Raw genomic sequence first — 27,853 nt, 5'->3', positions numbered from 1 at the left:
ATCTGAGGCAGGATTTCAACAGCTGCTTGCTTTACTGCCCTCACAGTGTTGGGTAAAGGTGCCCACAGGGATAATTCTGTGCGTGGCTCCCCCCAAAATGTTTCTTCTTATGCCCCATTTGCTCCCTTAGCTTTCAGTCATCCCACATTACCTTACAAATCCTATAACGTAGATTAAATCTTTGCTCCGTTAATAACTGTGTTTGTCACTCATTTGCTCCCCCTACATTATTTTTTCTGGAGTGCCTTTGATGGCATTTCCCGCTCTCTTCAACGTTTACAGGTACCGGAATTCGCTGAGGTCCAGCTCTGAAGGGTAACAGGCAGCCACCATGTTTACACCCATTTACTGTGAACGAAGTAAGACCAACTGAGTTCATGATGCCCAGCAAAGGATTTCTGGTACGATTTCAACCTTATTCCATTGGGAGTGAACTGCACTGAATTCGATGGAACTTTTATTTATTATTGTTATTATTAAGATAATATTTATTATAATAATCACATTTTATTATCGTCATCACAAAAATCAGCAACAGTATTTATTGCATTTATATACCCACCTCCTAACAGGAGTTCTTTGGACAGCTCACAGACCAAACAGACACGCATTAAAATATAGCATTTCTGTAAAAGCAAAACATTTTCGTAAAAAAGGACTGCGCGCCTACAATTCACACCGTGTGATGCGTTTGTCTCCAGACGTTTGGGGCTGGGTTTGCAGACGTTCCGTGAAACAAAAAGCGCCTCATGTCCACTGGGGGCGCTATATAAGTAGATTCTTCTTAGGAGTGGTTTTGCTGAGGCCTGGAGCGAGGGCCTGGACAAAGAGCGAGCCGTTGCTTTAACGGTTTAACCCGACGGTCGGCCTGGAACTCTGGGGCAAAGAACCCCGAGCTCTCAATGTGGGGTGTTCGAAATGGAGCCGCAGCCGTTGCAGCCGTTGCAGCCGTTGCCACCAGCCGAGCGGCTCCGTCTCACGGAACAGCAGGGGCGGGAGCGTGGTGGAGGCTGCGGCCTCCCGCTTTAAGTTGCCCCGGCAGAGGCCTGCTTCTGCTGAGGTGCCCCAGCTGTCGGGCTCTGCATTACACTGCCGTCCTCTGCGGCAGAAACCTGCTGAAGAAGCTTCTCTCTAAAAACAAGTGAGTATCTCCCCCCCCCCAAAAAAAAACTCGAGGAGACAGGCTGTAAACACAGTCGCCAGATCAAAGCGTTTCCATTAGCCACACCTGGAGGTGTGGTCGGCCCATCAGTTGCGAAATCTTTTTGATGCTGAATTAAAAGAAACACTCAAGCTGCTCCCACCAGTGTCTACAGTAAAGAGGGGCGGGGTGTGACTAGTATCGTTTGCCCCCATTTTCAGGAGAGAGAAGGAGACGCACTCGTCTACACTTTTGAACCCGTGGCGGGAGCGCTTGGGTGAATGGAAGAGGTTGGCAAGATGGGAAGCTCTTTTTGCTTTGGCTCTGGAGTCTTCTTGAGTGTGTGACAGTCATGCCGTGGATTGCCTCAGACTTGCAATATGTTCCTTATCTCTCTGTAGACAAATTTCTTTTCAGAAAGAATAACGTGTACTTGTTCACATCTACTATCCACTTGACCAGATGCTGTACAGAGCACCTGTGACGGTCGCTGCCTGGAAGCTCTTAACATATATAACGGAATTCTTTTGTTTTTTTCTGCTGCAGTAGGTTGGGTTGGTCCCCTCATTAGGCAGTTTGTACTGATGAGTATCTTCACACACCCCACCCCACTCACAATGAGAGAATGCACCCCTAATCCTATGCATGTTTACTTAGAAGTCCCACAAAGTCACATGGAACTTGTTCCCAAATAAATGTGTTCAGGATTGCAGTTTTACAGTGCAATCAATCTGATGCAAAGTTACTCAGAATTAAGCTCCAGTGAGTGCAGTTGGCTTACTCCCAGACAAATCTGATTAAAGATGCAACCTAATTCTGTTTGTGTTGAGTTTATAGTGTAAGTTGCTTTGGATAACCTGCAGCCATCTGACAGGAAATGATTAGCCGCTCAACATTATTTGGGTGGACTACAAATCCTTTTAACTGGGCTGAATAGATATATCTTCATTTTAACTAAAGTTAATCTGTCTGTTTTGGTGTCCCATTTTAAACAAAGACAATAAATAATTTAAGGACCATACCACATCTTGAGTAAGACTGTTGGGGAATTCTGCAAAATGGAGACAGGAATTCAAGATCCTAGTGCTATAAGAATTTCTTTGGTGTTGGAGCTTGCCAACTGAACAAAGATTGCAGATTTGGAGCGAATGGATGTATAGTAAGTGAAAGTAGATGGCACCCAGTCACCCATCATTCTGCTAGGACTCTAGAGCCAAATAGTGGCATATTACCAGCCAGATTACCAAGGGCCACAAGGAGGCTACACTTCTGTCTCCCAGGAAGAACATCATGGCAAGGGGGAGGCCAACTTTGTTCCATTCATTGGCCAATGAAAAAGCAACTGCTCCAGTGCTTGCCTTTCTCTTCTTTTCTCATTTCTTTTTCCTTTTGAATCATTTCCATTATATTGTACAGCATTTAGAAAATTTTAGGCACTTTTACCAGTGTTAAATAATGATAATATAGGGTTCTAGCAGACTGTTTCATTATGGCTGTATACTATAGCCAGCATGGATTTTTCACATTCCGCAATGTTAAATTGAAAATACCCCCCATGACTTTCTGGTGCTTCCCGTAAGCTTATTTCAAAACAAAACCTTACAAAACTTATAGTCCTGAACTCAGAAACACTTGCTTAACAACCCTCTAAATGTTCATAGCGATACACAAAACAGTCAGAGAGAATAGAGGATTTAAAGTCTAAAAAGAGGGGGAAAACTCCAGAGCCCTTTTGGACTTTTTTCTGTCAAGAGTTCTCATAATGTGTTGAAATTCATTAAAAATCAGCCATGTTCACAGAGTACCTGTACTCCTATTACTGACACTGTCTTATGCTCTGACCTTCTTCTTCTGCAGTTTAAAAGTTTAAAAAATGCCTGGCTGATTTTTAATTAATTTAAGAAATATTGCATTGAACTGAATGATACTGTTGGGCATGCTCAGTAAGAACCAACTGTCAGTGTTCTAAAAGCAAGATTCCCAACTGCTTGGCTTGGCTAATCGGGGCCACACCCATACCAGACTTTGATTTCACTTGAGACAGTCATGGCTTCCCCCAAAGAATCCTGGGAAGTGTCGTTTGTGAAGGATGCTGAGAGGAGACTTCTTTTCCACTGACAGAGTTCCAGTGGCCAGAGTGATTTAACAGTCAGCCACTCAGATTGAAGGTCTGTGAGGGGAACAGGGCATCTCCTAGGAACTCTCAGCACCCTTCACTAACTACACTTCCCAGGATTCTTTGAGAGAAGCCATGACTGTCCAAAGTGAACTAAAGGCCTGGTGTGGATGTGGCCACGGACAGCTTTGGTTTAAATTTGGGTGGGAGGCTACATGTGCCTGCTGTAGAATAAAAAGGTGGGGGAGATGCTGAAAAGCAATGATGCTGTAGACAGTGTTTTCCTTTTGGAAAGGAAAGGGGCTTCCTCTGTGTTCAGTGCCCACCCACCCAATCTCCTTCTACCCTCCCCGCCCTGGTTCATTGTTGGATTACGACCTAGGAGACCAGGGTTCGACTCCCCACACAGCCATGAAGCTGACTGGGTGACCTTGGGCCAGTCACTGCGTCTCAGCCTCAGAGGAAGGCAATGGTAAAACCACTTCGGAATAATGTTTACCATGAAAACCCTATTCATAGGGTCGCCATAAGTCAGGATTGACTTGAAGGCAGTCCATTTCCATTTTCAAACATGATTGCATAGAAATAAATCCCATTGAACTCAAAAAGTATGCAAATGATCAAACCCACTCTCCCTTCTCCCTCCTATCCCCTCCATCTTGCCCCTTCCCTCCTCCTTCTTTTGCTACTCCCACCCCTTCCAATCCCCTCCCTCCCCATGGTCAGTTTTACATATCTTAAGCATGATTGCAAGGGAGTAAATACCATTGAACTCTATAAGTATGCAAATGATCAAACCTGGCTTTCCCCTCCTTCCCCTCCCCTCTTCCTCCTCCCTTGCCCACCCCAGCCCTCTCTCCCTTCTCCCCCCCCCCCCGGTCAGTTTTACCTATCCTAAGCATGATTTTATGGCAGTAAATCCCACTGATCTTAATAAACATGCAAATGATCAAACCTATCCTTCTCCTCCCCCTCCTGCCTGCTCCCATCCCCTTCCTCCCCTCTGCCCTTCCTCCCCTCCCCATCCCCTGTGGTCAGTTTCACCTATCCTAAACATGACTGCAGTGGAGTAAATCCCACTGATCTCAATAAGCATGCAAATGATCAATCCTTTCTCCGCAAACTTGCACAGGATCCCATTTCTTATCTCCCAGACTAAAAAGCAGAGAAATTCACTCATAGGCAAAAAACCTTGCGGTTTAAGAATGTACCTATAGCCCACAGATATTTCTATCAAACTTTAAAAAGCAGGGAAATTGGGCAGCTATAGTGAATGCACCAGGGGAGCAAGAGACCTGTCCTCGTTTCTGAGATATTGTACTGCCCTACAAATTTCTCAAAATGCAAACACAATTTGGGTTGGTCTTTCACAGCCCAATTCACTTCCTGTATAGCTTGGAAGAATTTGGTAACTTGCCTCTGAGCATATGGTAAGTGGTGGCAACACCTGCAGTCAGCCCAAATAATGGAAAGAAGACGTGCTGTGCTGATCTTGTTTTAGCAGGGAGGAAGCAACATTATTAAGACAGTTGATATAGTTCAGATGGTCACTTTAAATATGTCTGATTTACTTTGCAATTTTAGTGAAGTTTCCTATAGGAAATCATTTTCTTTGGTTTCTGTTTCTGTGAATATGTGAAGTACAGCAACACATTGCAAAATTTACACTTAAAAACTCCAAAAATAAATGTGTAATAATCAGGGCTGTGGAGTCGGAGTCATGGAGTCGGGAGTCGGAAGCAATTTTGGGTGGCGTCGGAGTCGGTAGAAATGTTCTGACTCCGGCTTCAAAATAAATTTTGATTGACAATTTTTTTAAAATATAAATCCAAAATGTCAAAGAAGCTTCCCATGAAGTCAGCTGTATTTGAGCATTTCACCATAACTCAAGATGGAAAACATTTTGTGTGTCAGTGTATGATATAGGACCCAGATGAAGACAAATGCTGTAATGCCAAGATCAGCGCATATTCAGGTAGCGATAAAAATGCTCCTATGAGAGCTTCCAATTTAAAAAGACATTTACAGCACTTTCCAGGGCTGTGGAGTCAGAAGCAATTTTGGGTGGAGTCGAAGTCGGACAGTAGAAAAATAGAGGAGTCGAAGGTTTGGTGTACTGACTCCACAGCCCTGGTAATAATGGCACTGACTATTCTGCGGAATAGTCTCCAGTGGACAGCAGGAGTGTCTCAGTTTGCTCAAGATAAAACTGGGAGATGAAATACATTCTAGCAAAATTCTAGGTGTGCCCTATGTTTTTAATTGACCATGCCCACCTTGCCTTAAATGAAGTGGTTTAAACATAGCAGGCTGAAAACATGCATCCTCTTTTTTCCAACAGCTAGAATCATTGCTGAAGTAGCAACATATTGGAATCCGTCAGGTTTTACATCAGTTTCAGATTCAACTGTTAATGCACCCAAAATAGAAATAAAACATAACCTCTAGTTTGAAACACAAAAGGCTGTCTTCACCATCATATAACATTGAGCAATAAAAAGGCTTTGAAATTAATAAAAATAAATTTGACACAGATTTCTAGGATGAATGAGAGAAATATAATTTTCTAAGTTAGATTCTCTGTAAAAAAAATTCTCTGTAAAAACAGTAGTTTTAACACAGGAAAGAAGCAAAGTAAGAAGAACACCAACAAGCATACAAAAGTATAATTCTCCATCTTTGGAGAGTTGCCACCACTCACCATATGAACAGAGGCACATGTTACCAAATTCTTCCAAACTACACAGCAAGTGGACTGGACTGTGAAAGACAAACCCAAATGGTGTTTGCATTTTGCCAAATTTGTAGGGCAGTACAATATCTCAGAGAGGAGGTCAGGTCTTCTGCTCCCCTGGTGCATTCACTATAGCTGCCCAGTTTCCTGCCTTTTAAAGTTTGATAGAAATATCTGTAGGCTATGCTGTTTTTGTTACGCGCCTTCAAGTCGATTACGACATATGGCGACCCTATGAATCAGCAACTTCCAGTAGCATCTGTCATGGAACACCCTGTTCAGATCTTGTAAGTTCAGGTCTGTGGCTTCCTCTATGGAATCAATCCATCTCTTGTTTGGCCTTCCCCTTTTTCTACTCCCATCTGTTTTTCCCAGCATTATTGTCTTTTGTAGTGAATCATGTCCTATTATATGTCCAAAGTATGATAACCTCAGTTTCATCATTTTAGCTTCTAATGATAGTTCTGGTTTAATTTGTTCTATGATAGTTCTGGTTTAATTTGTTCTAACACCCAATTATTTGTCTATTTTGCAGTCCATGGTATCCGCAAAGCTCTCCTCCAACACCACATTTCAAATGAGTTGATTTTTCTCTTACCCGCTTTTTTCACTGTCCAACTTTCACATCCATGCATAGAGATCAGGAATACCCTGGTCTGAATAATCCTGACTTTAGTGTTCAGTGATACATCTTTGCATTTAAGGACTCAGATGCGCCCCATTATATTCAGTTGGGCTTACTTCCAGATAAGTAGGGCTAGAATAGCAACCTTAGTCATTATATTATACTGCCTCTATAACCTGATTGTCACTAGTGGTCCCATAAGAAATAAAATAAGTTACAATATCAAGTCATGCAGCTTAGACAAATGTGCACAGATTATATGTTCATGGTTGTAGAAAAGTATTTCAGTCTGCTGAAGTCTTATTAAGTATTCAGATCAATGCAAACATAAGCATGACTAATAGCTTTGCCTTTGATTGACAATATGTTTCTAAACTGGCCTTACTGAGTTGTGAGCAGCACTGTGCTATTCATTCAAACTGGAAATTTATGCCCTGCCTTTCCCCCTAGAATCGTGCCTGCCATATTTTAAAGACTGAAAGAATGCGTATGTAAAATGCTTGGTATGTTGTTGTTAATGTTAAATCCATAAAGTGAATGTGGTTCTCTTTTTTTTTCCTAAAGGAAGAAATTTTGGTACAATAGTCCTACACTGGGATCTCACCTGGTAAGAACAGGCAGATTTTTAAATCTGAAAGGCATTATCTTGTTTTGTCAGCAAACTATTGCTGATCTTTGGAGTAGGTATGACGTTCCCTTTTATAGACACATTTCACCACAGTTTGTGGTCTTCGCTGGGTTCTGGGGAGGAACTGTTAAATGTAAATAATAAAATATATTGCAACAGTAGGTCCTGTCTTCATGAAGTGAATGAAATAGTAACACCTGAGTTTTTTAAATTACTGTTTTCATTTTAAACACACTGAATTTTATAGCTGAATTAGAACAAGAGAAATCATTTAGACCATCTTGTATTTTCTGCCCTTCACAATGTCATCAGCAATTGGTGTATAAAAGAGGGAGATATCACCAAGCACTGTTACACAGAGAATTCTAGAAGGTACATAGAAGATCTTTTGAACAAAACAAGTATTTGATATACCAATATGTTTCAGAGTATAAAGCCACTTTTCAAGGGAAAATCTATGATACATAAATATTTCTTTAAAAAACACACACATCAAAAGTCCACTTTTCAATAAACATCCTGCAAAAGTCCATGTTCACATTTAGATCTTATACAACTAATAACCTTACCTCCTAAAACCCTTTCTATAACCCCTGTTTTAGTGAGGTTTGGGGGTAGGGAGAAAAACCAGTGGACAATGGTTCTAGTATTGAATAAGGATGGACAAATCTGTCAATATCGGTTTCCCATTTTTCCAGTCTTAAATTCAGTTCTCCGCAATTCCACATCAGTTTGCAAATTTGTTTTTTAAAAAGTCTCCATGAAAATTCATCAGCATTTTAATGCACACTTCTCCTTTTTGTCTGCAATTTTTGCTGATAGAATGCATTTTTGAATGTCATGTTCACTAACATATGCATATTTATACACATTACTTAGCTGGAGAACTGCATTGCAAAATTTGTAAAAGTGTGAATTTTGAAAGATGGCTGTGTTTCAGTTAACATACTATTTTGGAAAGTGTCCGTTTGGTAGGTTTGCCTTTAAATGCAAAGTGAATAGAATTTCTCCTCCATCCCTCGTATTGAGTAATGGCTGGCCTCTTAGTGGGAAGGAAAATCCTTTTAATTAACTTTTTGGAAGTGTGTGAATTCATATATTTTCTGTACTTTATTACAAATGTATAATATGTATGGAGATCTAAATTCAGCAGAAAGTAGTATTCTTGTAACATATAATTTGTGACATCTTCTCTAATCACGTTACTGTTAGTACCTATCTTCCATGCTGCCTCCTGCTTACATATTATATAGGAAAATGCCAGTTTTCTGAAAAACTCTACAACATACCCGCCCACTCATCTCCATTCTGAAGATGCATATTTATTCAGAAGTCAATTGAGTTCAGTATTACTTTCTCTCTAGTTAATTATGTAAGACTGCAGCTTTCTGCACATCTCAGTTTCTCAGTTGTTTTTTAATTTGCCATGAAGGACAGGTCCATAAATCTTGCCTTAACTTACTAGATGTCATTAGTTTTCATCATTGCTAGCCTATCCCATGTTCTTTGTGCTTGTCAAAGTACTTGGGGCAAGAGCTGGGTCTTGTTTCATTTGTGGGGGAGGGGTGTTTTTGTATAAGGGAAGAAGTGATGTGAGGAACTCATTAGTTCTTCCTTCTGCAAAAGTGCCCCCCAAATGAAGCCAGACTCAGCCCTTTTCTGCACGTATGCATGTGAACATACACGCCCCCCCCAGCAAGTACTGAAGACTTAGGAGATGTGCAGGGTCTCTGGAGAAGGCAAGATGGTTTCTAAGTGGTTTATAAAACATAAAAACAAGTTGCATAACATTATTAAAATACACTATAATTGAAATAGGCAATAAAGTAACCCCATTACAATATAAATAACCATGATTTAAAAGTTGGTCATGTTGTACAAGATCTTCACCCCTGCAATCTCTTTGCTTTAAAGGTATACAAGCCATCCAATTTGGTAAGGGTATTAGAGCTTGCTCCAGCAAAGGTGAAAAAAGAAGATAGCATACGTAAAAGGGCCCTCAATGTCGTGTTGTTTAAAGCTGTGAGAGATGTGCTGAGTACCTGCGAGGCTGGCCAACAAGCTTATGACCTCTGTGTGGAACTGTCTAAGGCAAGTACAAAAGGTACCAATCCAGTAAAGTCCCTTAGATAAAGTTGTGAGACAGAAAATAGAACTCTCAAATCCCTGTCATGAAAGCTTTTTTTCCTATGTTTTGTTGCAGTTTGCCTGTGAGAACCATAATAGAATTGGGACAGACCTAGGAGTTCAAGTACTTCAACAACTGGTTAATACAGGATCTGCTATACAGGATGCAACTGCAGCATCCTTGACAGATGGCTGTCTAGCCTCTCAAACACGTCCAGCAAAGGAAAGCCCACCACCTTCTGAGGCAATCTGTCTCATTGTCAAACACTCTTAGCTGAAATGTTTAGCTGAAATCTGAAAACACAATGTTTAGCTGAAATCTGCTTCCCTGAAACTTTCACCCACTGATTCTAGCCCTGCCCTCAGGAACAATGGAGAACAAGCCTGCTCCATCTTCTGTATGACAGCCCTTGAGATATTTGAAGACCACTATCATGTTTCCTTTAAATCGTCTCTGTTCCAGGCTAAACATTTCAACTCTTCCTCATAGGGCAATTTCCAAGTCCCACACAATCCTGGATACTCTGCTCTGGACACACTCCAGTTTGTCAGTATGCTTAAAATGTGTCTACAACTGGACAAAATACTCCTGATGTAGCCTGACCAGGGCAGAATAGAGTGGAACTATTACTACTTCTCATCTGAACACTGTGCTTCTGTTTATGCAGCGTAAGGCTGCACTAGCTTTTTTAGCAGCTACATCATACTGCTGGTACATATTTAGCTTTTAATCAACTAAGACAGTTGGACTCTTTACATGTACAATTGCCAAGCCAGGTCTCTCCCATACTAAACTTGCCCTTGATTCTTTGTACCTAAATGCAAGACTTAACATTTATCTCTTGAATTTCAATTTGTTGGCTTTGGCCCAGCTTTACAGCCTGTTAAGATTGTTTTGAATCTTGATTCTGTCTTTTATGGTCTTAGCTACTCTCTGAATTTTATGCCATCTGCATATTAGATAAGCATCCCCTCTATACTTTGTGCAAGTCATTTATAGAAATGACAAAGCCCTGTGCCATTCCACTTGAGATCTCATTTCTAGATGCTCGCAAATTGACTTTAATAATCTGTTCTAGAATTTTCCCTGTATCCTCTTCAGGCTGACCAGTCGGTAGTTTCCTGATCTGATCGTATTTTCTTTCCATACACCATATAGACATATGAAGCCAAGGGTGTTAATATCTTGCTGGTTTCTCTGTTATATTTACCTGTGAATTACAGATAGCAGCTCGACTTGCTTCCTCTTTTTGTCACATTTAGTTCTGGACACCTTTCCCCCTGCAGGATTTAATTTAAAGTCATCTTGATCAGACTTGGAAGGCTCCTGCCAGCCTCATCTCCTGCCAGGAGTTCTTCGTTTTTGGTAAAACTGACCAAGGTCCAAGAAACCAAACCTTTTTCAACAGAAATGAAGTTCATGAGTCAAATGTGAGCATAAATATCAGTGAAAATAAATCTAAGTTATACCAATTATCTACATGATCAATTATGGGCTTCCTCAAGCATGGATGTAAAGAAAATCTGAAGCCATTTGTCAATGCTCTTTTCCCACCAGCCAAGGAATCACAAACACAGACTCGCATATGATAGCACATTCCCACCAGCAATCTTTGATTTGGCAAGTCCAAACCTTTTAAACACATTTACCTTTTTGCACATGGGCTGAAAGACTAGATACTTCAGTTATAGGTGTAAAAACTGCAGTAGACATCCCACTGAGAAGGATGGAAGAAGCACTGTGCAGACCTGACACGTTATTTCAGGAGGTTATTGAGATTTTTTCAAACCCACTGACTGCTACCCATTCCTGCTGATTACATGGGAATGAATGATGTAGCTTGAGGAAAATCTTGAATGCTTTCCCAAAGACTAAGAAGCCCTAGGTAGGAAAATGGGGGACAAGGGGCAGGCACAGGTGGTATTGTCATTCCTCCTTTCTGTCAAAGGTTAGGTATAGGCAGTGAAACTAGGATACAACTAGCTGTACGGATGGTGGTGTTGGGAATTGCTTTTCTTGGGTAAGATGTTTAAGATAGGGCCTCATAAGGTCTGTTGTATTGTTCTATGGTCCTATTCTTAATGTTTTAAATTGTCTTAGTATCTTAAGTGTATGTTTCATGGTTTTAATGTCGCGAATAGTTTAATTCTATTTTAATTGTATATTTTTGTATGTTTTTTTACCTATGTGTAGTTTTTATTTGTAAGCCGCCCTGAGTTCCAGTTTTGGAAAAAGGGCGGGGTAAAAATAAAGATCCATTCATTCATTCAATAGCAATCCTCTCTAACCTCTTCAGTATAACAGGATTTTTTTCCACCACCCCCTCCCAAGCTTTGAGCTTTCATCACGTAAAATGTGCACTTACAGCATATATTTTGAACTCCATAGGCATCCCTCACATCAGATTTTTCAGTGTGTCGTATATATTGGAGGACTACTGGCAGCACAGAACAGGATGACTATATTGACAAGGTTCTGCAGAAGTGTGCTCCACGTATAAGGTACTACAGTGCTGTATCCATAGGTTGGCAAATGTATTCTTCTACAAAGCCTTTGACTGTGTAGATCATGAAAAACTATGGAATGTTTTAAAAGAAATGGGGGTGCCACAGCATCTGATTGTCCTGATGCGCAACCTATACTCTGGACAATAGGCTACTATAAGGACAGAATATGGAGAAACCGATTCGTTCCCGATTGGAAAGGGTGTGAGACAGGGGTGTATTTTATCACCCTATTTGTTTAATCTATATGCAGAACATATCATACGGAAAGCAGGATTGGACCAAGATGAAGGAAGTGTGAAAATTGGAGGGAGAAATATCAATAATATAAGATATGCGGACGATACCATACTACTAGCAGAAACCAGTAATGATTTGAAACGAATGCTGATGAAAATTAAAGAGGCAAGCACAAAAGCAGGACTACAGCTGAACGTCAAAAAGATTAAAGTAATGACAACAGAAGATTTATGTAACTTTAAAGTTGACAGTGAGGACATTGAACTTGTCAAGGATTATCAATACCTTGGCACAGTCATTAACCAAAATGGAGACAATAGTCAAGAAAACAGAAGAAGGCTAGGACTGGGGAGGGCCGCTATGAGAGAACTAGAAAAGGTCTTCAAATGCAAAGATGTATCACTGAACACTAAAGTCAGGATCATTCAGACCATGGTATTCCCGATCTCTATGTATGGATGTGAAAGTTGGACAGTGAAAAAAGCGGATAAGAGAAAAATCAACTCATTTGAAATGTGGTGTTGGAGGAGAGCTTTAAGCATACCATGGACCACGAAAAGGACAAATAATTGGGTGTTAGAACAAATTAAACCAAAACTGTCACTAGAAGCTAAAATGATGAAACTGCGGTTATCATACTTTGGACACATAATGAGAAGATATGATTCACTAGAAAACACAATAATGCTGGGAAAAACAGAAGGGAGTAGAAAAAGAGGAAGACCAAACAAGAGATGGATTGATTCCATAAAGGAAGCCACAGACCTGAACTTACAAGGTCTGAACAGGGTGGTTCATGACAGATGCAATTGGAGGTCACTGATTCATAGAGTCACCATAAGTCGTAATCAACTTGAAGGCACATAACAACAACAAAGAGACCATATTGACAACTTTAAAAGGGCAAGTGAGTGTTGGAGTTAAGGATATACACCTGGCTTCGGTAGGAATACTGGTCAATTGACTGGTTTATTATTTGGCTGTGGTCAAATATCCGAAGTCTAAAATGTCCCTGTGTAGGTGGCAGCTTTCATTATAGCTGTGGCATTCACAGGGTCCCTCATGGGCTTATCCTTAGATGGTCACTAAGGTCAGTGTCTCAGCTACTTAACTGTCTAGACTTCCCTTTAAAATCCCTGCTTCCACCACCTAACGGCTTAGAGAGAGCAGTAGGACTCCCCCTTTACATACTGACTTGAGTGCATCTACACCAAATCTGGGCCAAGGTATATTTACCGCAAAACCCACCCAGGACACAGACAGTTGTACAACATATGTTCAATTGAACATAACATCCAGAACAAGTCGTCTTTATGTACAGAGTACTTATAGTTCTAGTTTCCTGATCTAAAATAACTCTGTCTTAAGGTTCACAACAGCTATGTACTTTAACATCTCCCTCATCTCATTTCTCACTCAACTCTGTGTCCCTTGCAGCCACACTTTTCACTCTTAACTGATGCTCCCCAGCCACACACTTTACCAATCACTCACTCTTAACTCTACCCAGCATTTGTAACTTATAGACTGGCCCTGTTGTTACAGGAGAAATGCTAGAGAAGAACCACTCAGTGAATTATTAACATGTATAGAAACCTTACCTAACGTGAAGATAACTCATTTTTAGAAAATTTCATAATTTCTCAGTAAGTTATTTGTTTTTGTAATTATTACAAATATTAAACTGTTCATGATTTATCTATTTTATTAATGCTTTAATAATGCTTAATCCACATTTGACTAGAAAACTGGCCAAACCTTTTTTTGGTTACTCAGATACCCAACATTAGCTTGCGCTGTTGCATCATTAGGACAGCATGTACTTTAGCACGTATAGAAACATGTATGTGCTGCTTTCCTTCCTTCAGTTACACTCTTATACAACACCAGTAGTAGGGTATGCACATGCAAGTAAATTTATATACTTTCATGCAAGTGTTCAAACTCACTTTTTGTGCATACACAAACAAAGGTGCACATTATCTTTCAAATATAAATTTACAAACTCACCCCACCACATTTCCCCTTCCCTCCATTGGTACCTATTTGGCTGGGACCTGCAAGAGCCAACTCCAAAAGGGGAAGCTGTTCTTTCGAATAAACAGGAAAGAGTGGCTTATTTCCTGTGCATCGCTCTCCCTGCAGAAAATCTCCTTAAGGTTGACACGGCCCCATAGAATGGTGTTTAAGTCACAAAGTAGAGTGAGCCTACTTCATGCTTTGAAAACTATGAATAATTATCCAACAGACTACTTAGAAGATTTTGCAGCAATTTGCTTCATTCTTTCCCTTTCTACTCTCATGTTTTGATATTTCACAAAATATCCCAGACATTTCACAAAAGTTGTAGCTGATTTAAATGTTAAATCTATCTTTCTTACAGACACCTCCTGATTTCATATCGGGTCCTAGGAACAGTTCCTCCACTATTGTTTATTAGAGACAAAGGAGATGCTGCTGTAAGAGAGGTAAGGAAGAAAGTGCATAAATATACTGTTAACAAGCATTGTCACAGTAATTGCACCATGGAGATGGATACTGCATCAACCTGTCTGTCCCGCTATCACAAAAAACCTGAGAAAGTCATTTTGGTATGCATTCATAGCAACCTGTTAAAAGAAATAGTATTGCACTAGTAGACACAGGATGGGGAACCTTTTTCAATCCAAAGGTTGTATTCCCTCATGGGCAACCTTCTGGAGGTCACATACCAGTGGTGGATGGGGCAAAGGGGTGTGGCCAGTGGCAAAAATGGGAAAATCAATGAGTGTGACTCTTATATTTGTACAATAAGCTACATTCCAGCCGTGCAAGCCAGAGTTTTCTACACATGCATACATAGACCTCTTCATCCAAGCAACCAAGAGCCGCTATCGCAGTTCAGAGTCACATTGCAGCCAGACAAAAGTACTCATGGAGGGTACAGAGCAGGACTGGTGATGGCCTGGGGAGAGTCCTAAGGGCTGTAAAGAAAGGCTTTGGAGGGCTACATTCAGCCCTAAGTACTTGGGTTCCCCAACCCTGAGGTAGACCTTGTGTGAAATACACAGTGCAAGATCCAAAACACTATTGGTGGTCTACTCATACATTCAGCTTCCCCAGCCCCCAACACACACACTTCAGTCATTGGGGGCAACACCCAGAAGGAATTACTATTATTATTTTACCATAGGCTCCCAGGGCGAGTCAAAACAATATAAAACACAGAATTAAAAATATTTTAAAACATGTTATTACCCTTCCCCATATGTGTGCATGGAAATACTTTCTGTTCACATATTGGAGCAAAAATACTTTGGTCTTTTTATGTGGAAAAACATGAGGGTTTATACTTCCATGTGAGGGGAGACTGAAGCACATTTGACTCCCAAGATGCTGTGTGGAAAAATCATGATTGCTCCTGAGAAAGTATTAATGATTTGCCCTGTTTTCTCAAAAAAAGGGGGAGGGGAAGTAGTAGACCCACAAGAGATAAAAAGCAAGTTTTTTAAGTATTTATGTTTCTGGGAGGATTTATTTCTGTTTCCACTTCCTCAGACAAAGAATCTTAATTATATTCATTATCTACCCAAGAATTTGGTAGCATGTAGCCTCAAAAATCTGCTACCACAGAAACTATTTTCAATTATATGAAACTGGTATTCTAGTACCTGAATATATAAATTTTAAAAAGAACTGGTTCTTAGTAGTTGACAGAGAACAATATTCTATTGCTGCAGGAGATGTTTTGTTCTTAAAGGCAATATGCACACACTGGCTGATTTCCACAACACATTAAGCCAAGCAATGGCTTACTAGGCCCGCACAGACATGCGGGCTCCCAGAGAGGAGCCCATAGCCGCTTTGCTCCTGCTTGGTGATTTTGCTCCCATGCTGTGCTGAGGTAAGCCAAGATTTGACTTAGCATGTTGTTCGAAACCAGGCTTCATGGTTAAGCTGTTTCCCCACTAGCTGTAGCCAAACTTTGTTCCGTTTTGGGAGCCCACACATTTGCGCAGTCACAGTAAGCCATAGTTAAGCTTAGCATGTCATATGAAGCAGACCACTCTCATAACTGGGACTTAACAACTCACTCATCTACCTTCTGAATATAAGAAGAATGGCCTTATTTGCGCACATGTTAAATGTGTGTGAATTTACTTTTTTGCAGATTGAAAGGTTATTGGCAACTGCTGATTTTGGGCCTGAAGAAGAAGAAAATGAAGTGGTTCAAAATAATTTCAGGTAGTTTATAAAAACAAATGTAACACGAAGTCAGTGAAAAATGTTGTTTGTTGGAAAAACTAGCCAAAATATTTTAAGATGCATTTTCAAACTACAATGGTTTCAATCCAGAGTTGTGTGCAAGTGGTAAGGCTGCTCATGGAGCAAGACTTTTCCTTGCCTCTTTCCAACTGTAGTCTGTGTTTCCCCAAAAAACCCTCTCTGATGTGATTGGGGGACCCTCCTGAACATTGAGCTGCAGTGGGAGGGGGAAATTGGCAAAAATTAGGCAGATGCACAAGCATTGCATGTGTTAGGGCTATAGTTTTTACTTGTTTTCTCCTTTTCCTGCAGTGAACAAAGATCCACCATGGCTACCACATATTTGGACACTTCGCATTCATGCCTCCATGCTAATCTGTTTGGAATTGATCATGATACATTAAATAAGCAAATAATTGAATACAAAAAAATGAATAAGGACAAGGAAATAGAAGGGATTGGATTGTCAGAGCAGCAGCAACAACAGCTAGCTGAGATAAAAAAGCAAAAGAAAATGAGATGGAAGAAGAAAGCCAAGAAACCTTTTGATGATGATATTACACCTCAGAAATATCTAGTGGGTAAATACAGTGATGATGATTGGGACAGTGACATTGCATTCTCACATGAACTGGAGTATGAATTGCAGGAACTAGAAAATGAAGTGGACGTAGATGATAGAACCACCAAGCATAAGTAAATTTGCAAAACTATGGCTTAATTTGGATGTTATGTTACTAATCCTCCAGCCCATGGTTGGGTGAAATGAGAATTTGTGGGCTTCCACATATCACCTTCCCCTCTCATTAGTGAATTCCCTCCCCCCTTTCCTAGTATGCGTAACTATTGTTGCTATTATATCCAAATAAGGCAATCTAGAGTTAGTGCTAACTAGGAATTATCTCCACATCCACTCCAAATCCTAGTTTGAAATAAACTTCCGGTTAGTGTCAACTGCCCAACATAACTTGCCTGAATCAGACATTGCAGCAAACTATGGCTATGAAAAACAGAAAAGGGAGGAGGAAATCCATGCATGAGGGGAGCCCATTACAACTTTCTGATCCTCTTACAACATGATTTAATTTGGAGAATAATGAATGTCACATCTGAATGGACCCTATTAAGTTTCCTAGGGATGTTCTCTTTTTTATTGTTAAATTGCAACAGCTTTTAAAACATTACTCTTTAAGTTGTATTAACACAACTTTCTTTGGTTTGGAAAACACAGTGATTTATTTAGTGGGGGAAAGGATGGTGACAAATAATTTGTGAATAAAATATTTTAAGAAAAAGATGCACTGAACCACTGAATTCACAAGATACTGGAGATATTTAATATTGCAAGAGATATATGTGGATATCATACAGCTGCAGGATACCATATATTGTTCTGCTCTAGGGGGATGTCCTTAAAGCAGTCACTATTGACACTGATGCTGAGAGGCAACCCCAACTCAGGGTAGAGCAGTGCAGTATTATCCATCAAAGGGATTCAAGGTGGTTGGAGACCATGAGCATGGGATTTTTAGAACAGGGAGAGATCCTGTTTCCATAGTGTTAGTGCAAACTTGCCCCAGCAAAAACATGTAGAATGAAGCATATTTGGACAGTTCAGCTAGAGTTATATTGCATAAGAAATAGATTTTGTTGGGAATAGCCAAGTCTGATGGGTAACTAAGGGCAAACGAAAAGAATTTTTTCTCTCCTTTTATGGTCACAAAGATAGAATGGTTTAAAAGAGACCATCAGATTGGAATTGCGCTTCACTGAGTGCTCTTTCATATGCTTCCTGAATCAGTGTGGGAGTTGCTGGGGCATGACTGCTCTGCTCTCATGCTACTTCAGTAATGCAAAGGAAGCAGACCACGTGGTTAAGGTAGATGATATTGTTACTTCCATTGCTAGGGCCACCAGCCCCTGGGCTGTAAGTCTTAGTATCTTGCAAGCTACTATAATTTCACCTGTTAAACATAACACTTAAACTAATAATGTGTTAACAGCTGACAATAGGATTGTTGACTGGGCCCTTTGTGTAGACTTCCTACACCTATAGGCAAAGTAGCTTAAATGTCAGTAGCCTCAGATATCCCATGCCCATGGAATTGCTGCTACAAAAGTGCAAAAACAAATTGAAGTTAGTAAAACCTCAGGCAAAGCTAACCTGTTTTGCTGTTTGACAAGTTTTAGTCTTGTTATGAAAGATTACTACTAAATTTTAGACATGGTGGAGTTGTTCCAATTTAGCTGGCTGTATAATATCAAAATGTAAAATATTTTTAGAATTGTGTGTTGACAAATTGCCCATCTTCCAATTTGGTGCCGCAAGACTTCCAGTATGCCGTGCCTCTTAGTGCCCCGTTAAGTATGCTGGCATGATGTCCTATCTCAATTTACAGTACCAGCTTAACATTGCAGTGTGTCATCTGCTGATCCAGTGACCACTGCCCCCCCATTTATTGTACTTATTTGCCAGTGCAGTGGATCCCAGAATTGGACTGTTAAGAATTTGGAATCATCGACACACTTGCTGCTAGTATATATTGGGAACATAAATCAAGAAAAGGTGTACTTTAATATTAAAAGTTTTAAATGATCCTGACCCCACTTACATGAGACTAAACCCCATTAAACTTAGTGGAATTTACTTCTGAGTAGGCATGCATAGGGTGTGTTTAGAATCAGAATGTTGCTTTTCACCATTAAAAGAGTATACAGTACAGAGGATGAAAAGCATTGATAACATACTAAGTTTTCTTAGAAAACTTTCCAAACTCTCACTTGTTTCAAAATTATTTATTAAATGACTGGATAATTCCGCTTGTCAACAGTTCAGTTTATTTTACACAGTAACATACATATGAATGATAGTACTAGAAGCTAAAATGAAACTGAGGTTATCATACTTTGGACACATAATGTGAAGTCATGATTCACTAGAAAAGACAATAATGCTGGGGGGGAAAGAAGGGAGTAGAAAAAGAGGGAGGCCAAACAAGAGATGGATTGATTCCATAAAGGGAGCCACAGACCTGAACTTACAAGATCTGAACAGGGTGGTCCATGACAGATGCTCTTGGAGGTTGCTGATTCATAGGGTTGCCATAAGTCAGAATCGACTTGAAGGCACATAACAAACCTTGATAATAACTTACATATTGATTGTTACCTAAAAGGTCTCCAAGCACCTTTCATTTAAAAATAAATACATTATACCATAGGGGAAAAAAGAAAAATTCATACAAAGCATAAACATTTTCATACAATATATAAACAATATCCCGGTAATAGGCATAGGAAGCTTTGGCAGCACACTAGCAATAAAACAATCAAGTCAGTTCATTGAAGGCCTGGGGGGAAAGAAGTCTTTATTGGGTACCAGAAAGATGTCAACCAAGGTGCCAGGCAGACCATGCTGGGAAGAGCATTCTACAGATGGGGAGCCACAACTGAAAAGGCTGCCCTGGGCTTCTACTGGGAGGAAGGGCAGGATATAAATAAATAAATAAAATCTCATATTATCATCGTCCAGGCCTCCCTCAGAGGAGAGACCCAGAGAAGGGCCTCAAGTAAAGAGCTAAAGGTTCGGATAAGTTCATTTTGGGAGAGCCAATCAGGATCATATGGGGTCCTGAGCCAAAAAGAGCTTTAAAGGTCAAAACCAGCACTTTGAATTGGTCTCAGAAGCAAACAGGCAGCCAGTGTAGCTGGAATAGACTTGGTGTTACATGCTCTGTTCGCCTTGAACCCATCAACAATCGGACAGCTGCATTCTGCACTAACAAGCTTCTGGACTGTTTTCAAAGGCAGACCCACATAAAGCACACTGCAATAATCCAACCTTTAGGTTACCAGAGCATAGATTACTGTGACAAGTTATACCTGTCTAGATAGGGTTGCAGTTGAGCTACCAGCCTAAGCTGATGGAAAGCACCTCACATCACTGAGCCGACCTGTGCCTCAGGTGACAGCAATGGATCCAGGAGAACCCCAAACTACAAACCTCCTTCAGACGAGTGTGAACCCTTCTAGAGCAGGCCGCACATCACTCAACCAGTCAGAGGAACCCCTCACTAACAACATTTCAGACTTGTCTGGATTAAGTTTGTTTATTGGCCTTCATCCAGTCCATTATTGCAACCAAATACTGATTTGGCACATCCACTGCCTCACCTGCAGAAGATAAAAAGGAGAAATAGAGCTGTGTGTCATCAGCCTGATGATCATAATGCACTCCAAAAGTTTGCATAACCACTCAGCATGGGGGACAGAAATGACCCTTGAAGGACACCATATGAGAAACCATGGAGGCGAACAATGCTCCCAAAAAACTACCATCTACAACCAGCCATCCAAGTAGGAGCAGAGCCATCACAATGTGGTACCCCCCTACCCAGCTCACTCACCTCTGAAGGATACCGTGGTTGATGGTATCAAAAGCCACTGAGAGATCAAGGAGAATCAACCAAGTCACACTCCCCATTTGTCTCCAGGGCGACCAGCAGTTTCTCTACCAAAACCAGGCCTGAATCCTGATTGACACAGATCTAGAAAATCAGGGTAGAAAGACGCTCGCTGTTCTGCTGGTTCCAGTGCATCTCTTTCTCATCTGAAAATGGGGGCACAGGAGGCTACTCAAACCCTGCCCCTTTTTCCTGCAAAAGCTGGTGGTCGCTTGAGTGCGATTTTTTTTTAATTCACTACTAAGATATTTCACAACTGATTTGCAGATAAACCCGTTCCTCCTCCGGGTGTGGCTAATTAAAACGTTTTGATCCAGTTACTAGTGTATTTACAGCCTCTGTCTCCCCGAACGGTACCTGAATCTGATTGGCAACTTGTATCATTGGATCTTATTGGTATTCCTGGAATAATTGTATTTAAGAGAGCATCGATCTTCCAACACATCTTTTGAGTAATCTTTACAACAACTCTGAGATAGGCTAGCAGGAGTATCCCATGTTACAAGGCAAAATAAGGCTTAATGTTAGTCTTTTTCTTACAGCCACTCAGTGAGTCATGTTGAGATTTGAAGAAGATATCTAATGCTCCTGTCTAGATATCATGACTGTTTAGCGGACATGAGATTCTACAATGTTGGAAGCATATAATCTCTATTGTGGGACAGATAACAGTGGCTCCAATAATTTGCTGTCACGTCAGAAGTGGTCTCAAGACAGACTAAAATAGCCATATATTTAACAAGTTGCCTGGTAGCTATAGGCAACCTGGAATTTCATGCAAAAGCAGACTGGGAAAGAAGGGCTGGATCTGGCAAAATTATTTATTTTTATTATTACATTTATAACCCACATCTCCTTTAAAGAGATCACGTTGGTGTACGCACTTCTCACTCTCCCCATTTTTAACTCACAACAACCCTGTGAGGTAACTTTTAGACTGAGAGATGGTGATTGACCCAAGGTCACTCAGTCTGCTTCATGGCTGAATGGGGATTTGAAAGCTGGTCTCATAGGTCCTTATCCAAAACTATAACTCGGAGGTTGCCAGCTGCAGTTTTGCAAACTAGAGAAACTCATAGGCACCACACACTGCAACCACAGACACATCACAACCTATTATAGTGGCTACAACAGAATGCTTATTTCAAGCCTGATTTCAGATGGGGGGGGGGGCTGACAGCACAAAGGAAGGTCTCAGTGGATGCATGTGAGCCCACAGGAGCCATGTTGGCAACCCCTACTCTAACCTCACCACATGGGTTCTGACAAATGGGTCATAGTTTTTAATAGTGCATAGTTAAACTATGGGATTTGCTACAAGACATGATAGCCACCACCCTATGTAGCTTTAAAGGGGGATTAGACAAATTCAGGGTAGCTAAGGCTATCAATGATTACTAGCCATGCTCGTTGTGTAGTACTACCTCCAGTAGTAGAGGTTGTATCCCATTGTTTGCCAGTTGCTGGGGAGCAGAAGTGCAGAAAACTGCTTGGCGCTCATGTCCTGCTTGCAGGCTTCTCATAGGCATCTGGTGGTCACTGAGAAACTGCTGCACTAGTGGGACTTTGGTCTGAACCCCCTGGGCTCTTCTTATATCTCACTCCCATACACCTATTGTCCATTCTGTTGGGAGTAAAACACCAAGGCATGTTACAAGTGGCCTGAACCAGTGTGTGTGCGTGGGGGGTGACAGACAGAAAGGCAATATATTATTTCCTCTGCTGATTCCTCCTCAAAGAGTTTGTTGCTCTTTACTGGCTTTGCTCCTCCCCTTTCTTCCTTCTCTTTCTGCCTTTGTTCTCAGTTAGTAATGGCTCCCTGAATGAAAGCCACATGGCTGCTTCAGAATGTATTACTTTCCGTCTTTGTAGTAATAAATCTTACTTTTCCTTATTCTTTGAACTACTAGTCATCAGATTAGTTATTTCTGCAGTCTGCTGCAATATAGCAAAAACTCTAACCCATCAATGTAAGACTGTGTGGGGCACTCCCCTCCAATTCTAAATGTAATAGTGGGTGGAGTGGTTGCCAATGTCCTGTAGTAAAAATGTATAGACCTCCCTCTCCCCAAACTATTTCTGTGGACACTCTTGCATGGACTTAAGAGTGTTAACATTTGCACAGGTTGCCACCAAGTGTTTCAGAAGAATAATGGAACAATCCTATACCCTCTTACCTGGGAGTAAACCTCACTGAACTAAACTGAACTTATTTCTGAATAGACTTATACAGTGGCATACCTAGCCTATTTGACACCCGGGGTGGATCATTTTTAAACACCCCCCTCCTCTTAATAGTTCCCTCCCACCAAGACCCTCTGCAATTTTGAAGTAGTCCTTGGGGGGAAAGGTTTGGGAAACCCTGCGCTAGATCCCCCCCCCCTGAACTACAGAAATGTTTAAATGTGGAAACATTTGACTCCTCTCTGCTGGCATTCCCACAGTAACAACCTCTATGCGATTCCTGCCGCCGAGCTCAAAACTGTCTTGGAATTTATTTAACAAGCTCCCATCCCACTTAAACCATACGCGGGGAGTACTTTATTTGCTTATATGATGGCATCACTGTGCCTAGTGCTTTACAGGGTACAAGAAGAGAGGTCCCTGCCCCCGGGAGCTTCCAATCTAAAACTTCCACGGGGGCTGGGGAAGCAGAAGGCGCCCCGCGGAGGGTTACTTACAGCAGGGCAAGGGAACTTGCGGGGGGGGGGGAGATTGGCAAACTGTGAAGAGCGAAAGCACTCTGCACTCGCTCAGCCTCAGAGGCTCCTCTTTCAAATGGGAGGGCGCTCACTAGCGTTGCTGATGAGAAGAAGCCGCTGAAACCGGCCAGCTCTGCTGCGGAGCACCCACCCGGCCTGGAGCATGCGCTGCAGCCCCTTGTCCGAGGCCAGGTTGGCTGGCAGGCAGGCCCTACACATGCAGTGCTGGGCAGGCGGCGTGCAACTCGCCCTCCAGCTCGCCCAGGGCACCGGCCGAGCAAGCCACCAGCAGCAGGGCCGAGCTGGGCACCAGCCACGGGGCCAGCAGGCATGCCAGGCTCCGGCCCAAGCCCCACGAGGCGCCTGTCACGATGCACACAGCTTGGCTCAGGCCACAGCCACCCGGCTCGGCCTCCATAGCTGCACGTCCAGCTTCATAATGAACACTCCATCTTAGGGTTGCCAGGTCAGAAGCATCCTCAAAACTGAGTTTTTAGGGGCAGGCCCAAGTGATGTCATGGGGGTGGGCCTGAGTGATGTCACATGGCGGGCCTGAGTGATGTCATTAAGCATGATACATTAAGCATCAATCACAGTTGCTTGGAGCATACAATTAAAAAAATATCTGATTGGAAATTAAGCTAGAAATCTTAGCTAAAAGATGGAGCCTGTGTAGGGAACATTTAATCTAGCCTACTTGCTTTTGGCAAGAAGGGTTTAAGTGCCTTCAGGCCAGGCCAGTCACCAGAAGGCCACTGTAGGAAGAAAGGAGCCTAGTGTTTTGGAGATGTTAGATGGGAGCATTAGGGAATAAAGATGGATGCCCCTGAAGGCTGCAATTCTAAACTCATGCACTAAGGGACTAAGCCCCATACAACTCAACAGGACTTACTTCTGAGCAGTTTGGATTGTGCTGTTGGTAAAGCTTGACTAGGGATCCTTTGCAAAGAGATCCATATCCAAGCAGGGTTGGCAACCCCCTGCCTGGAATGCCCTGCCCTTATCTTGTAATGTGGCTGCTCCAAACTTCTTTACAGATTTGACCCTTCACTTCAGAAAGAGGTCTGAGAAATGAGTGAGAGTAAGAAGATTCTTACCCTTTCTGTCTACCCTTTGGGCTGCTATAAACTCACTTTGACAGCCAACCCAATTCCAGTGAGTAATAATTGACAGAGAGAAAACAGGCAGCAGCTTGGGAACAACAACTCCAGCCACACTTTCAAATATGTGAATTCTCTTTTACCACTATTGGGCAAGAAACAAACTGCCATGCAACCGACAAGGTGCATCATCAGTGGGTTTTAGGGGGTTGAGCTGAGCACATTCAACCACTGCTGTTGCTTCTATGGCTGTAAGGGAGTGAGGTTAAAGGTAAATGAAATGCAAACAGAAAATGAAAAACAAAAGACAGTGATGGTTTCCTAAATGCAATACCATACCAACCACAACAATATTCCTATGAGTAAGGCAGACAACTTAGCATCCCACAACCAGTCAGGATTCATAACTGAAAACCAAAACTAAAAAATCCTGGCCTGGCAGCCACTCAGTTAATGCAGAATGCTGGGGCATGATTGCTGACATGAGTGAGATCCTATCAGTACATAATACCTCTGCTCTGAAATCTGCATTGGTTGCTGATTTGCTACCAGGCCAAGTTCAAGCTGTGCTTTCCATGTTATGGGTGCCACATAGTACTTGTTCTGCTCTTGTAAGAAATCGGTCCTGTAAAGTGGCAGCATTTTGGATACTCTGTTCATAGGGTTTTCGTGGTAAGAGGTATTCAGAGGTGGTTTACCATTGCCTTCCTCTGACTTTGGACACATATCATACTTTGGACACATAATGAGAAGACATGATTCATTAGAAAAGACAATACAGAAAAACAGAAGAGAGTAGAAAAAGAGGAAGACCAAAAAAGAGATGGATTGATTCCATAAAGAAAGCTACAGTCCTGAACTTACAAGATCTGAACAGGGTGTTCCATGACAAATGCTATTGGAAGTCGCTGATTCATAGGGTCGCCATACGTCGTAATTGACTTGAAGGCACATAACAACAACAACAAAGTGGCAACACCTACACTTTGGAACTCCTTGCCTATTGACATTAGGCAAACGCTCCTTTTCAGCACCTGCTAAAATCATTTTTCTTTAGGCAAGCCTATCCACGCATGTAAAAGCTATTGTGTTTTTAAATCTGTTTTTAACTCATTGTTGGTTTTATTCATTTGAATGTTTTTCAATACATGACTTTGTTTTTGCCAATAATTTTATTGTTTTAATTCTTCCTGTAAACCACTTTGAGATTTTTTACAATAAAGCAGTATATAACTGTTGTAAATAAAATACACAAATAATTTTTGGAGTCACAGCTTTTAAAAATGTTTTTAAATCAGTTTTGTTTTAATATATTTTAAAGTCTGTTTTTATGATTTTTAAAGTGTTTTAGTGCTTTTGTTTGCCGCCCTGGCAAAATAAATAAATAAACTTCATTCACCCAACCCAAAATTCAGAATCATGCCACTATAAGCTGTTTTGCAACTGTTTATACTTGTTTTATGGTTATTAAAGGGATTTATTTCTTATTGTGAGCTGCCTTGGTTTCCAATCACCAACCCTACCTCACAGGATTGTTGGAAAGACTCCATACACACATACACTTGTAAAAATACACCCCATATTGTTTATTGTCAAACCAGTTGGTCATTGCAGAACATTTTTTTAAAAGATCAGTATTAGTTTCCTACATAAAAAAATGTGATACCTAGATAAACCCTGCCTAATTGCTTTAAAAATTGGATTGGAGAGAGAGGGAAAGATTAACAACACAAACAAAATTCTTTGTTATGTTTACTCAGAAGTCCCATTAATTTACAGCACAATCCTAACCATGTCTACTCAAAAGTAAGTCCTAATGAATTCAATGGGGTTTACTCCAGGTACATAGGATTAGCATTAAAAGCAAGTATTGGATTAAATACTTTCATATTGACAAGGTTTTCAAAGCACTGCCCTCTCCAACAGCCCAGGGTCAGCCTGGGGCACACAAGAGAAAAAAAACTTTGAGCCATATTCTTACTTATTACTGAAACAGAAGATCTGAAAAAACACCATTTTCTGACGTTGCAATGAAGCCCAAGCACAAATCACAACCCTGGCTTCCCTTATTGGCTACAATCCTGAAAGGATTGTCTCTCTCCAGCTACAAAAACAGCAATTGCTGAAGGGGCCAGAGACCATCTACCTGTGTGAGTTTCTGCAAGACCTGCTCCCTGCATTTCTGGCTAATTTCCACCTGGCCTGGAAGGGTGGGGCCCTGTCTCTCTCCAGCTACAAAAACAGCAACTGCTGAAGGGGCCAGAGACCATGTGTGTGTGTATGTGCGCGTGAACCTGCTGCTCGGGATGTCTATAGACTACTGGGGTTAGTTGTTTTTTAGTTGTTTTTGGGGTCAAGATTTAATTTTGGAGATTCATTTTTGCTGTTATTTGGACTACAGCATATTTTTGTTAGACACTGTTGTGAAGTGTGTGGAGATTGCTTAGTTGTATATTTATTGAGATGTTTTCATTAGTTTGTTGTTTATTATTATTGTTTGGCTACTTATATACTGTGTATATTTATATTTCTTTGTTGTATTATTTCTCTGTTGTACACCGCCCAGAGAGCTATGCTAGTCGGGCGGTATAGAAATTTAACAAATAAATAAATAAATAAATAAATAAATAAAGGGCGGGGTTAGAGCCCCAGCTTGGGAAAGTTATTCTTTTGAACTACAACTCCCATCAGCCCAATCCAGTGGCCATGCTGGCTGGGGCTGATGGGGGTTGTAGTTTTAAAAAAGTAAGTTTTCTAAGCTCTGCTAAGAGCTGCTATACAGATCCGTTAATAAACAGATTAAACAGTTGAGGGGGCGGCTGACGTTTTGGTGTATATCTCGGGAACCAGACCACCTAGAAACTTATTTTTTAAAAAAAAAAATTAAAGCAGAGAGTCCGGAGAGGAGTCCTGTCGCACTTCACAGCCTAAAACTTATTGTGCTATTAACTTTTTTTATGCAAAGCCTTTACCTCCTCGAAAGTGTTGAAAAAGTGCACACTCATAACTAGAAATTGGTCCAAAAATACTTCCTTTTACCTATTTCATGCCATAAATTCTTCATAGCTCATCCTATATCTGTAAACCTAGCTTTACGATCAATAGAGCGATGAAGCATCTCCAACATGCGGTTTTAGTTTCAGAAACGAACATCAAAACCAGCCGAGCATTCGAAGACCGGTATAGTAGGCGGTGTTCAGGCTACCATTGGCCGAAGAAGATGTGAT

General features: G+C 41.2%; 1 protein-coding gene and 1 long non-coding RNA gene across 2 annotated transcripts in view; one reads left to right on the top strand and one right to left on the bottom strand.

Moving 5' to 3' along the window:
• Positions 1 to 1,243, bottom strand: part of LOC133369086 (uncharacterized) — a 55,081-nt gene extending 53,838 nt beyond the window's left edge. Inside the window, exon 1 of the long non-coding RNA XR_009758820.1 lies at positions 563 to 1,243. This is a non-coding gene — a long non-coding RNA (uncharacterized LOC133369086). The remainder of the gene's footprint in view (positions 1 to 562) is intronic.
• RBFA (ribosome binding factor A) lies at positions 775 to 17,656 on the top strand. The gene is made up of 7 exons (XM_061593800.1): positions 775 to 1,141; positions 7,181 to 7,223; positions 9,159 to 9,335; positions 11,761 to 11,873; positions 14,500 to 14,584; positions 16,267 to 16,340; positions 16,674 to 17,656. Exons 1-7 carry the CDS (start codon positions 903 to 905, stop codon positions 17,059 to 17,061), a joined length of 1,119 nt encoding a protein of 372 aa, XP_061449784.1. The 5' UTR covers positions 775 to 902; the 3' UTR covers positions 17,062 to 17,656.
• Positions 17,657 to 27,853: the final 10,197 nt, after the last annotated feature.

Source organism: Rhineura floridana, chromosome 1 (genome assembly GCF_030035675.1).
Source record: "Rhineura floridana isolate rRhiFlo1 chromosome 1, rRhiFlo1.hap2, whole genome shotgun sequence".
Classification (NCBI taxonomy): domain Eukaryota; kingdom Metazoa; phylum Chordata; class Lepidosauria; order Squamata; family Rhineuridae; genus Rhineura; species Rhineura floridana.
Note: the sequence above shows the minus strand (reverse complement) of the source record. Positions and strands in the feature narration are given on the sequence as shown.

Excerpts from the sequence above, each read along its gene's own strand:
- RBFA (XM_061593800.1), top strand. The coding sequence starts at position 903 with ATGTGGGGTGTTCGAAATGGAGCCGCAGCCGTTGCAGCCGTTGCAGCC. Across the intron at positions 11,874-14,499 it reads AAGTGTGCTCCACGTATAAG|ACACCTCCTGATTTCATATC; the intron begins GTACTACAGTGC and ends TCTTTCTTACAG. Across the intron at positions 16,341-16,673 it reads GTGGTTCAAAATAATTTCAG|TGAACAAAGATCCACCATGG; the intron begins GTAGTTTATAAA and ends CTTTTCCTGCAG.